Source organism: Phyllobates terribilis, unplaced genomic scaffold (genome assembly GCF_046119375.1).
Source record: "Phyllobates terribilis strain yellow unplaced genomic scaffold, ASM4611937v1 Scaffold_7__3_contigs__length_470593459, whole genome shotgun sequence".
NCBI lineage: Eukaryota > Metazoa > Chordata > Amphibia > Anura > Dendrobatidae > Phyllobates > Phyllobates terribilis.
Window position 1 is genome coordinate 160031178 of NW_027362767.1, and position 13151 is coordinate 160044328.

At 44.0% G+C, this 13151-nt stretch overlaps 1 protein-coding gene across 3 annotated transcripts in view; it reads right to left on the minus strand.

The window, feature by feature from the left end:
• LOC141154081 (uncharacterized) overlaps window positions 1-12154 on the minus strand; it is a 167832-nt gene extending 155678 nt beyond the window's left edge. Inside the window, exons 1-3 of one of the 3 annotated variants that reach the window (XM_073639517.1) lie at window positions 11858-12150; window positions 7625-7685; window positions 7353-7403 (exon numbers count right to left, since the gene is read on the minus strand). In XM_073639517.1, the coding sequence (XP_073495618.1) occupies window positions 7353-7386 (34 nt within the window). In that variant the 5' untranslated portion in view covers window positions 7387-7403; window positions 7625-7685; window positions 11858-12150. Of the gene's footprint in view, window positions 1-7352; window positions 7404-7624; window positions 7686-11857 lie in introns of all 3 variants that reach the window. The other 2 variants (XM_073639516.1, XM_073639515.1) reach the window with 2 other exon arrangements.
• Window positions 12155-13151: the final 997 nt, after the last annotated feature.

Sequence of the window (13151 nt, forward strand, 5' to 3'; positions counted from 1 at the left end):
AGTTCCATTTATCTTCAGCCTAGGTGACGTATTGCGATACAGGGCCGTGATTTTGGCTATAAAAGGGTCCCCTAGACCCCTACCCCAAGCTTTTTAAGAGAATCATATATGGCGTGCCAGGAGACTCTATGGAATGCTTTCTCAGCATCCAACGAGAGTATCTAATTACAAATTTTTAACTGCATCTAGCCCAGGAAATACTTTGTGCCTAGTAGCAGTGTCTGCTAGTCAGCGGATTATCCCGGCTGTTAAGCAAGCTACACCACCTGTAGTTTGGACACTTAATTTTTTCAAAGGAAATGCTTCGGGACCACGGAATACTCAGTGAAGAGCATCAGGAGGCACCCCAAGGCATAAGGGCTGGGACTGGCAGTAGGATGCCTTGCGGTGGACAGCCGAGCTCGATCCTTATAAAAGCTTTTTAACTGCAGCAGCTTTAGTGGACGCTACTGGAGCTGGAATTACGCGGCTGCTGGCATGAGACTTGCCCTCCAATAGATCCTTGTAAATGGATTTAAAGTGTATTCATTCAAATTAGAGAGACAATTTAAATTAAAAAGCTTAGAGCTGCCTCCACCACAGGGGGGCTCGCTCGACCCACCAGCGGACAGGCACCAGTATTGGGAGAGGGGGGCTGGCCGTCAGGGTTCACCGCGGCTCTGGCACAAACCCGGCGACGCGGAGGTGGCACGGGCAGGAGCGGACTGAACGTGTCGGCTTCTCACTTTTTGGATTTTAGAAGGGCATGACATGCCTATATCTGTGTCTCCCCCTCCTTTTACTCCTCCACCTCTTTTATTTTCGCATGACTATATGTACTTGTCACTTTTCCATGTGTTAGTTGTGTCTTCTGAGCAGTTTGTCAGCTTTTGGACACCTTTGAAGGTGTTTTCTATGTGTTTCTATGTGTTTTTGTTTGCCTGCCATTGGTTTTAACGGTGTTCGAAGGTGTTCGACGAACAGTTCGACGAACCGAACCGAACTCGAACACTACGGGGGTGGCTCAACACTAGTTAGGTTGCCTTGATCCAAAGGTGGTGCTATCGATGTCGAACAGCGCTCAACACCAGCTGGTGTTACCACCTCCAAAGAAAATGATGACCTGCCAATCACGCTGCCTGTTGCGGGTAAAGAGGTGGCAGGTCTGCGCCCCAAAACAGGTGTGACTGCTGTCCCCCCAGTCACAGAGGATGAAGAGGCCGCGGATGCACAAGATATGGCAGACGGTGGTTGGCCCGGCCGGCTAGGCCGCATTGTAGCACAGTGAGCTTCCCACTGCAACTTATGCTTCATATCCATGTGCCGGTTCATGCATGAAGTACTCAAACTATGTATTTTTTGGCCTCTACTTAGCTTTTGCTGACAAATGTTACAGATAACACGAGTTGGGTCATCTTTATCGATCTGAAAAAATGCACAGGCTATGCAAGGCTTAGCACCCATGCGACCTGAAGAGCCACCACGACTTGTGGTGAGAGGCAGAGTTGTGTTTGAGGATGCAGTTGTTGACGTGCTTCCAGTACTACGTCTCTGTCCAGGAAGGCGCAACCTGACCTCGTCGTCACTAGCATCTTCCTCCACCTCCTCTGCTGACCTCATCTCTTGGCTGACTGTGGGTTGACAGTAAGTGGGATCTCCAACCTCATCATCATCACCCTGTGCGTTATCACACCCGTCGTCCTCAGAGCCAACCTGTTCCTGCCCTGACAAAAAACTAAAGTTGTCGCTCCAATCAGGTATTTGAGTCTCATCATCGTCTTCCTCATTGTCTCCACCAACAGGAGTTACAGTTTGGGAACGAGGGTCTACATTATGGTCAGAACCTTCTGCGTCTGGTCCTGGATCCGACTCATAAAGATTCTGGGCATCAGTGCAGATCATTTCCTCGTCTGGATTCACAGAAGCGCTGGAGCCGACCTCTGATTCCCAGGCTATAGTATGAGTAAACAGCTCTGCAGACTCAACCATCTGTTCTACCTCATACTCAGACGGGCAGCTGGAGATTTGAGAGCTGTGAGGAAGCAAGTGCGATTGGGGTGACAACTTTGAGGACTGGAGTATTTGTGATGTTGAAGTTGATGTGGAGGAGAGCCCACTTAAAGGAGCACTTGATATCCGTTGAAGCACCTGCTGTTTTTGTGCCTCATCTGGAATTTGTAGCGATTGGTGTGGCCGTAAGAAAGGGATCTTATCACATTGTCCGCTAAAAGAAGTAGACATTTTAGTTTGGCTGGAAGATGGTCTTTCTTCTGCAGATGTTACTGTTGCTTTAACACCTACCCCACGGACACAACCTTTATTCCCCTTCCCAACACGCCTATTCCCCTTTCCACCAGCAGCAGGCCTTTTGCCACTCATTTTGGTGGTTAACTAATTCACAACTCTGGAGTTGTTTGCACAAAAAAACAATGGATGGGAACCGAGCAGAGCTGAGTGGCCAAACTGTGGTATAAGGCCAAAACTATTGGCTGGGTTAGATGCAGAAAAAAATTATATTCAATTTGCAACCTGATGGAGGTCAGTATAGATGGACTAATACAACAAGTCCCACACACAGCTAGAAGCCCAAATATTTTTTCAGAGGTAGATGCAGAAAAAAATTGTATTCAGTTTGCAGCCTGATGGAGGTCAGTATAGATGGACTAATAGAACAAGTCCTACACACAGCTAGAAGCCCAAATATTTTTTCAGAGGTAGATGCAGAAAAAAAATATATTCAGTTTGCAACCTGATGGAGGTCAGTATAGATGGACTAATAGAGAAAGTCCCACACACTGCTAGAAGGCCAAATATTTTTTCAGAGCTAGATGCAGAAAAAAATTATATTCAGTTTGCAACCTGATGGAGGTCAGTATAGATGGACTAATAGAACAAGTCCCACACACAGCTAGAAGCCCAATATTTTTTCAGAGGTAGATGCAGAAAAAAAATATATTCAGTTTGCAACCTGATGGAGGTCAATATAGATGGACTAATATAGAAAGTCCCACACACTGCTAGAAGGCCAAATATTTTTTCAGAGCTAGATGCAGACAAAAAATTATTTTTAATTTGCAACCTGATGGAGGTCAGTATAGATGGACTAATAGAGAAAGTCCCATACACTGCTAGAAGGCCAAATATTTTTTCAGAGCTAGATGCAGATATAAATTATTTTTAATTTGCAACCTGATGGAGGTCAGTATAGATGGACTAATAGAGAAAGTCCCACACACTGCTAGAAGGCCAAATATTTTTTCAGAGCTAGATGCAGATATAAATTATTTTTAATTTGCATCCTGATGGAGGTCAGTATAGATGGACTAATAGAGAGAGTCCCACACACTGCTAGAAGGCCAAATATTTTTTCAGAGCTAGATGCAGATAAAAATTATATTCAGTTTGCAACCTGATGGAGGTCAGTATAGATGGACTAATAGAACAAGTCCCACACACAGCTAGAAGCCCAAATATTTTTTCAGAGGTAGATGCAGATAAAAATTATTTTTAATTTGCAACCTGATGGAGGTCAGTATAGATGGACTAATAGAGAAAGTCCCACACACTGCTAGAAGGCCAAATATTTTTTCAGAGCTAGATAAAAATTATTTTTAATTTGCAACCTGATGGAGGTCAGTATAGATGGACTAATAGAGAAAGTCCCACACACTGCTAGAAGGCCAAATATTTTTTCAGAGCTAGATGCAGATATAAATTATTTTTAATTTGCAACCTGATGGAGGTCACTATAGATGGACTAATAGAGAAAGTCCCACACACTGCTAGAAGGCCAAATATTTTTTCAGAGCTAGATGAAGAAAAAAATTATATTCAGTTTGCAACCTGATGGAGGTCAGTATAGATGGACTAATAGAACAAGTCCCACACACAGCTAGAAGCCCAAATATTTTTTCAGAGGTAGATGCAGATAAAAATTATTTTTAATTTGCAACCTGATGGAGGTCAGTATAGATGGACTAATAGAGAAAGTCCCACACACTGCTAGAAGGCCAAATATTTTTTCAGAGCTAGATGCAGATATAAATTATTTTTAATTTGCAACCTGATGGAGGTCAGTATAGATGGACTAATAGAGAAAGTCCCACACACTGCTAGAAGGCCAAATATTTTTTCAGAGCTAGATGCAGAAAAAAATTATATTCAGTTTGCAACCTGATGGAGGTCAGTATAGATGGACTAATAGAACAAGTCCCACACACTGCTAGAAGCCCAAATATTTTTTCAGAGGTAGATGCAGAAAAAAATTATATTCAGTTTGCAACCTGATGGAGGTCTGTATAGATGGATTAATAGAACAAGTCCCACACACAGCTAGAAGCCCAATATTTTTTCAGAGGTAGATGCAGAAAAAAAATATATTCAGTTTGCAACCTGATGGAGGTCAGTATAGATGGACTAATAGAGAAAGTCCCACACACTGCTAGAAGGTCAAATATTTTTTCAGAGCTAGATGCAGATAAAAATTATTTTTAATTTGCAACCTGATGGAGGTCAGTATAGATGGACTAATAGAGAAAGTCCCACACACTGCTAGAAGGCCAAATATTTTTTCAGAGCTAGATGCAGAAAAAAATTATATTCAGTTTGCAACCTGATGGAGGTCAGTATAGATGGACTAATAGAACAAGTCCCACACACAGCTAGAAGCCCAAATATTTTTTCAGAGCTAGATGCAGAAAAAAATTATATTCAATTTGCAACCTGATGGAGGTCAGTATAGATGGACTAATAGAATGATGCTATGCCCAAAAGATTTTACTTCACTAGGTGCAGTAAAAAAATTGGTATTCTATACACAGGTGGTATATCTTGCAACACAGATAGGCTACTCCACTGACTAACACACTCTGCAATAGGCCAAAAAGGATTAGCTTTGCTAGATTCAGCCAAATGCTGTGAAAAAAACTTGCACAGCACTGGCACAGACCTGCCTGGCAAAAACTGATAGGAACTGATGTAACCTAGTCCTGAAAAGGACTGCAATTACAATTAGTCTTTACTCCCACAATCTATCTATTTAAGAGCACAGACCTCCTTGATAAAAGTCGTAGGAAATGCTGTAACCTAGTCCTTAAAAGGACTGCAATCACAACTATTCCCTACTCCCAAGCTATCTGTAGATTTGTGCGAAAATTGGCTTGAAATTAACAAGGTATAGCGCACACAGCAACAGCGGTGCCGTCTAACACGCAGCTGCAGCAGTGAGAAAATGGTGGCGACGGGGAAAATGGCTTGGTCTTATAGTGCAAGGACATGTGACATACACTGCCAATGACACATGCCCTTGCTTGTATGAAAAAAAGCACTTCGCTCCGTGTGTGCGCTGCTGATAGGCTGACAGATTGCACCTCCCCACTGTAAATGCGGGAAAGAGAAAAAAAAATGGAGATCTTCATTATTCCTGCAGAGATCCATCCCCTGCCCCTCCCCCCACCCCGCTGTACACTCAAACTGCGTATTAACATTAATTTTCATCATTACTGAGAAAAAATCCAGTTATGATTTTGGTGCACGAACAGTTATCGAACATAACCTCGAACAGCCGAATTTTTCTCAAATCGTTCGTGTTCGCCGAACGGCTCGAACACCGCCCAAAACAGCTCGAATTTGAGATTGGCGAACAGTTCGAGTCGAACAACGCTCATCTCTAGTTGAGTTATCAACAGTTAACACCATATATTACATTCCCATCAAAGACACAAGATGGTGCAAGTGACAGAGTCTCCCCTTTCCGCAGGCTCTCCAGGGATTAGAACCTCCGCAACTTTGGGGCATCCAGGGCCAACTACTCCACCCAGCAGCATCCCGTTTTTGGCAGGCGCCCACCATGAGGAGGTAGCGGAAAGCTTAGGAAGCTGACTGAGCACAGCAAGGTATGTTGCCTGGTGACTGGACTGAATCATGGTCATGAGACTGAAGTTCTGTAGAATCACACTGGTGACAGGAGCAGGCCTTTTTATATCACTCAGCTTCCATTTCAGGGCATTGTGCCCCACAGGATTGGTGAGAAATAATCATGGCTGTTCCCATGTGCAAGGTGAGTATAAATAACCCCTCCCAAGAAGTGATCGGTCAGAACCAAATTGGGAAGTAAGAGACACCTGAATAGAAGCAAAACCAATGAAAGGAAAAAAAAGAACCATCAGCAGTTGGACAGAAACCAAACTAGCTGTGGCTTAGCAGAAAGGGAAACCGAGCACACAACAAGTGGTTACCGAATAGAGGCCCGAAACCAAGGCATGACAGTTCGCTAATTCAATTAGACTGCATAAATGTCCTCCAAATGATGCAGACTAGTACACCACAGGGGGCTGATGCAATCTGTAATCAGCAGGCATTCCACAAATTAGCATACAGAAAGGCACACTGGACAATCTCACATGAAACAATAGCTAATGTCTCTTGACTTACTGAACAAAGGAATAGTAGGTCTGGTTTAATAATGATGGCGATGACTTCCTCAATGCTCCCAGAAGAGTAGCCACTACAAAGAACCCCATTTGGGGTAACGCTGGGAGTGATAGACGGAAAAGACCTCCTCAATTCACCCAGAAGAGGAGGTACTACTAGAAGCCTTGATGTCATAGATGTAGATGACCTTTTCCGTGCCCCCACAAGAGGAACCACTGGTGATCAGCACCCTGGTGATCAACTCAGACACAGAAAACTTTAATACAAAAGGTTGCACAGATTGCACAACAGTTTTAAAGGATAACAGAAGGCTCATTTACATGGGTAAATTTCTGATCACCAGGACCACCAAATGAGTGAGAAATTGATTGGTGCCCAATGCCATCTGAATGGAGACAGAACGAATCTCAATCCTTTCCTTTTCGCTGCTAACTTTCGTTATTGCACTTTCGCCATGTCCTATCCTTTTTTCTAAGAACCATAACATTGTATTGTTTTTTTTTATTGACCTAGCCATATGTGGGCTTGTTTTTTTGCAGCATTAGTTTTAAATGACGCCATCTACTTTACTATATGATGTATTGAAAAACTGGACAAAAAACTCAAGTTAGGTGATATAGTGAATAAAAAGCTATTTTTTGGGGGGGTTGTTTGTACGGCTTTCCTTGTGACCTAGATTAGGGGGATTATTTTAGTGGTTAAAAAAAATTCAGAAGTGAAAAGTTTGTTTTGAGTCAAAATTTACCGAACATTGAACTTGTGGTCATTTCATTGTTTGTACTACATACTACAGACTTTAGTATCACAGTATATAATAGGTCAACATGATGCAAGTACTGTTTATCCCAGGGAATATAAGCCCTTTTAAGGTTTCCAAACTGAACTGAGAATTGCAAAATTAGTAAACTTATGTTATTCAAACCTTAGAATAATCAACTTACGTATTATGATACACAGGTAACAAGTATCCTCCATCGTCTGTCTTCTTATATCTACAAATTCAAACAAGAAAGATTAAAATATTTTGATAAAAGTTGAAAAATTGTCCTGGTTACCAGCAAAGCCAGCAAAAAAAAGTAGAAAGTACTAATGCTGGGAGAAATATAGAGATTTGCTTCCTTAAAAGGGCATCTTTCTATATGTTTTTGCTATGTAATCTGAGAGCAGCATAATGTAGAGACAGAGACCCTGATTCCATTAATCAATCACTTACTGGACTGCTTGGTGCAGTTTGTTACACCCTTGGTTACTCCTGATACTTCACCCCCGACATTCTAAAAACATAAAGAAGTTTCATTTTATTGATGGTTCATTTCCTCAGTAATGCATACTAAGTTCCCTAAATCTACAAGGGAGTGAATGAACACTTTAGTGTCTAAAGGTACTAAGATACAAATACCAGATAGATAATTTATTATTGGTGGACTTTTCTGAGTTTCATGTTTTATTCTTTTTGGAGCCTAAGAGAGAATCAATCCACTGTGAATTTGATCATGCCATACAAAACATAATGGAATAAATATAAACGGATTTTCCAATAAAACTTCTTTTAGTGGAAAAATTAATTAATTTTACTTTTATATCCTGAGTATATAAGATAAAAGTGAGATTGGTGGGTGTCTGACCACAGAAACATTGACAATGTCTAAAATTATTATTATTTACTAGCTATTGAACCTGTTCTATGCCCGGGTGGCGAGCATTTTTATTGGTATATGGTCTCCCATGCAGGTAGGTGCTGCCCCCCTCCTGGTATTTGCGCTGCCCCCATCCTGTCTCCGCCATCCTATCCTGGTATGCATGGCACCCCTCACCCCCAATCCTGGTATGCATGGCACCCCTCACCCCCAATCCTGGTATGCATGGCCCCTCTCATCCCCAATCCTGGTATGCATGGCACCCCTTATCCCAAATCATGAAATGCGTGGCACCCCTCATTACCAATCCTGGTATGCGTGTTACTCCTCATCCCTATCCCGGTATGCGTGGCACCCCTCACCCCCAATCCCGGTATGCGTGGCACCCTTCACCCCCAATCCCGGTATGCGTGGCACCCCTCATCCCTATCCTGGTATGCGTGGTACTCCTCATCCCTATCCTGGTATGTGTGGTACTCCTCATCCCTATCCTGGTATGCGTGGCACCCTTCACCCCCAATCCCGGTATGCGTGGCACCCCTCACTCCCAATCCCGGTATGCATGGCACCCCTCACCCCCAATCCCGGTATGCATTGCACCCCTCACCCCCAATTCAGGTACGCATGGCACACCTCACCCCCAATCCCGGTACGCATGGCACCCCTCACCCCCAATCCCGGTACGCATGGCACCCCTCATCCCAAATCCTGGAATGCGTGGCACCCCTCATCCCCAATCCTGGTATGCGTGGTACTCCTCATCCCTATCCTGGTATGCGTGGTACTCCTCACCCCTATCCCGGTATGCGTGGCACCCCCCACCCCCAATCCCGGTATGTGTGGCACCCCCCACCCCCAATCCCGGTATGCATGGCACCCCTCACCCCCAATTCCGGTATGCATGGCACCCCTCATCCCCATTCCCGGTATGCATGGCACCCCTCATCCTTATCCTAGCATGATTGGTACCCCTCATCCTGGTATGCATGGTGCCCCGCATTCCTATCCTGGTATGTATGGTACCCCTCATCCCTATTCTGGTATGCATGGCACCCCTCACCCCCCAATCCTGGTATGCATGGTACCCCTCATCCTGGTATGCATGGTCTCTTCACCCCCCAATCCTGGTATGCATGTTCCCCTCACCCCCCCCAATCCTGGTATGTGTGGTACCCCTCACCCCCCAATCCTGGTATGTGTGGTACCCCTCACCCCCCCAATCCTGGTATGTGTGGTACCCTTCACCCCCCAATCCTGGTATGTATGGTATGCCTCACCACCCAATCCTGGTATGCATGGTCCCCTCACCCCCCAATCCTGGTATGCATGGTCCCCTCACCCCCCAATCCTGGTATGTGTGGTACCCCTCACCCCCAATCCTGGTATGCATGGTCCCCTCACCCCCCAATCCTGGTATGTGTGGTACCCCTCACCCCCCAATCCTGGTATGTGTGGTACCCCTCATCCCCCAATCCTGGTATGTGTGGTACCCCTCACCCCCCAATCCTGGTATGTGTGGTACCGCTCACCCCCCAATCCTGGTATGTATGCTATCCCTCACCCCCCCCAATCCTGGTATGCATGGTTCCCTCACCTCCCCAATCCTGGTATGCATGGTCCCCTCACCCCCCAATCCTGGTATGTGTGGCCCCCTCATCCCTTTCACGTTGCACACATACAAAAAAATAAACACTTATACTCACCTTTCTTCTCTGTGTCCAGCGCTGCTGCGTCCTGTTCTGAAAGAGTCCGGGGGAGGAGTGCAGCGCCGGAGCACCGCGCTATCCCGCGCCATTTTGCTGAAGACACAGTGAAAATGTGTCTTCAGTAAAATGGCGCCGGATAGCACTATGCGCATGCGCCATTCCGACGCCTCACTCCTGCCCTGGTCTCCGGCAAAGAGAGGCGTCGCGGCAACGCTCCTCCCGGTCAGGTAAGTATGTAAGTATGGCGCTGGAGATCGCGGTATGCGTTCAGTGTCTACACATACCATGATCTCCGGCGCCATACACTCCTCTTACCTGTAACGGCTGGATGCCTGCTTCTGTCTGGAGCCAGACTGCGCGTCACGCATGCGCAGTCTATGGAGGCTTCAGACAGAGACACGCATGCCCGGTTATATTATATATTTATATATTACCATCGATTCCATGGTGCAGTACATAAGCAGGGGTTACATACGAAATACAGATACAGTACACGATCTAACAATGATAGACTGTTACAGAGGAACGGGGAAGGAGACAGTAGGTTGGGCGGTTGTAGCAGCTCTGGTGTTGGTAAGGTAGCAGCTCTGGTGGAGGTGAGGTGGCAGCGGGGTCATGGCAGGCTGTAGTTTGTTTGAAGAGATGGGTTTTCAGGTTCCGTCTGAAGGATCCGAGTGTGGCGGATAATTGGACATGTTGGGGCACAGAATTCCATAGGACGGGGGATATTCGGGACAAGTCTTGGATGCGATTGGGTGAGGAACGAATAAGTGTGGAGAAGAGAAGGAGGTCTTGGGAGGACCGGAGGTTACGTGAGGGAAGTTATTGGGAGATTAGTTCAGAGATGTATGCTGGAGAAAGGTTATGGATGGCTTTGTAGGTCAGTGTTAGTAGTTTGAACTGGATACGCTGGGCAATTGGGAGCCATTGAAGGGATTTGCGGAGGAGTAGTGAGGAGAGAGATGAATTAGTTGGGCAGCAGAGTTAAAGGGGTTGTCCGGTACTTTTAAAAAAATTGCCAGTGTGTTTTAATGATAAATTAATGATAAATTAATGATAAATTTCTAATTACCTTGCGCTGCTGCCTGTGAGTGACGCTATTACTGGCTGCTCACAGGCATCATGTGACCCCCCGTCTGCAGCCGGCTCTGACATCCGCTGACGTCATGACAAGTCCAGGCTGCAGCCGAGGGTCCCTCTACTGCATTCCACCAGTGGCTACTGGGTTGTGGGTGGGGTTACCCCACGCGTCACACCCGGCATCCACCGTGCGTTCTTCCTCTCCTCATTCACCGGGAAAGCGGAGGAGGATGTTGCAGTAGTCGAGGCGGGAGATGATGAGGGCATGCACAAGCAGTTTAGTAGATTGAGGGTTGAGGAAAGGACGGATTCTGGGAATATTTTTGAGCTGGAGGCGGCAGGAGGTGGCGAGAGCTTGGATGTGGGGTTTGAAGGACAGGGCAGAGTCAAGGGTTACTCTGAGGCAGCGGATTGTCGGTACAGGGGAAAGAATGATGTTATTTATTGTGATAGAAAGATCAGGTGGGGAAGATACTGAACATGAGATGGAGGAAAGATAATGAGTTCAGATTTGTCCACATTGAGCTTGAGGAAGTGAGAGGAGAAGAAGGAGGATATGGCTGATAGACATGCAGAACAATGTGACCAGGGTTGCCAACCATCTGAACATATATGGAAAGTCTGCAAAGACAGATGTTTTTTTTCTGCCATTTATAGAGTCCGGCAGAAAAAACCCAACCATCCGTGATTTTTTTTTCTTCTCCACCGACGCATGCGACGTACAGACACATTAATGAGATGCGGGAAAGGAAGGAGTAAATTAGGGTTAATTAATGGTCATTCTTATAAATTTCCCCTTTACTATAAATGCATTAGAGCAAACACCTTGCAAAACCCTCAAACAATGAGAGGAGACCCCCAGCTGGGCACAGTCATTGCTATCCCCCCCCCCGCACAAGATAAGGAACAGGCAGAAATCTGAATCTACAACATAAAAACCAAGACAAAGCCTGTAAAAAGAGCAAGAAAAGGGCAGGAACATATAGAAAATACAGAGAATATAAAGCGATAAATGATTATTACCTCTCACAGGAAATCCCAGCGTCGGCATATGGTAATAGGGCTGGATCCTCTACTTTTACTTTCAGTTTAGTCCGCTCCCCGCCTTTCCAGGAATCAGCAGCCGACGGGAATTCATTATAAACTAGGAGCTGGATCCCTGCAGATGCTTGTATGTAATGTAGGTGGTGATGCAGTATGTAATAATACATATAATGGAACCAGACATGCACTAAACAGGCAGAGAGTCATGGCACGGGGTGGCAGCTCTGCAGGCTCCTGTCCTACATTTTCCAGCAGGAAGTTCGAGGTCGTTGTAGGCTTTTCCATTGTGAATTAGGAATACAAGCAACAGGCGCAAGTAAAGGAAAGAAGCCATATATAAGCACAATACATACATAAACATACTACATACATAAACACACACTACATACATAACCATACGCTACATACATAACCATACGCTACATACATACTACATATATAAGCACAATACATACATAAACATACACAATACATACTACATATATAAGCACAATACATACATAAACATTCACATACATAAACACACACTACATACATAAACATACACTACATACATAACCATACGCTACATACATAAACATACACTACATACATACTACATATATAAGCACAATACATACATAAACATACACATACATACTACATATATAAGCACAATACATACATAAACATTCACAAACACACACTACATACATAAACATACACTACATACATACTACATATATAAGCACAATACATAAACATTCACAAACACACACACTACATACATAAACATACACTACATACATACTACATATATAAGCACAATACATACATAAACATACTGCATACATACACATACATACTACATATATAAGCACAATACATACATAAACATTCACAAACACACACTACATACATAAACATACACTACATACATAAACATACTACATACATACTACATATATAAGCACAATACATACATAAACATACACTACATACATAAACATACACTACATACATACTACATATATAAGCACAATACATACATAAACATACACTACATACATACACATACACTACATACATAAACACACATACATACTACATATATAAGCACAATACATACATAAACATACTACATACATAAACATACATACTACATATATAAGCACAATACATACATAAACATTCACAAACACACACTACATACAAAAACATACACTACATACATAAACATACACTACATACAAAAACATACAAAAACATACTACATCCATAAACATACACTACA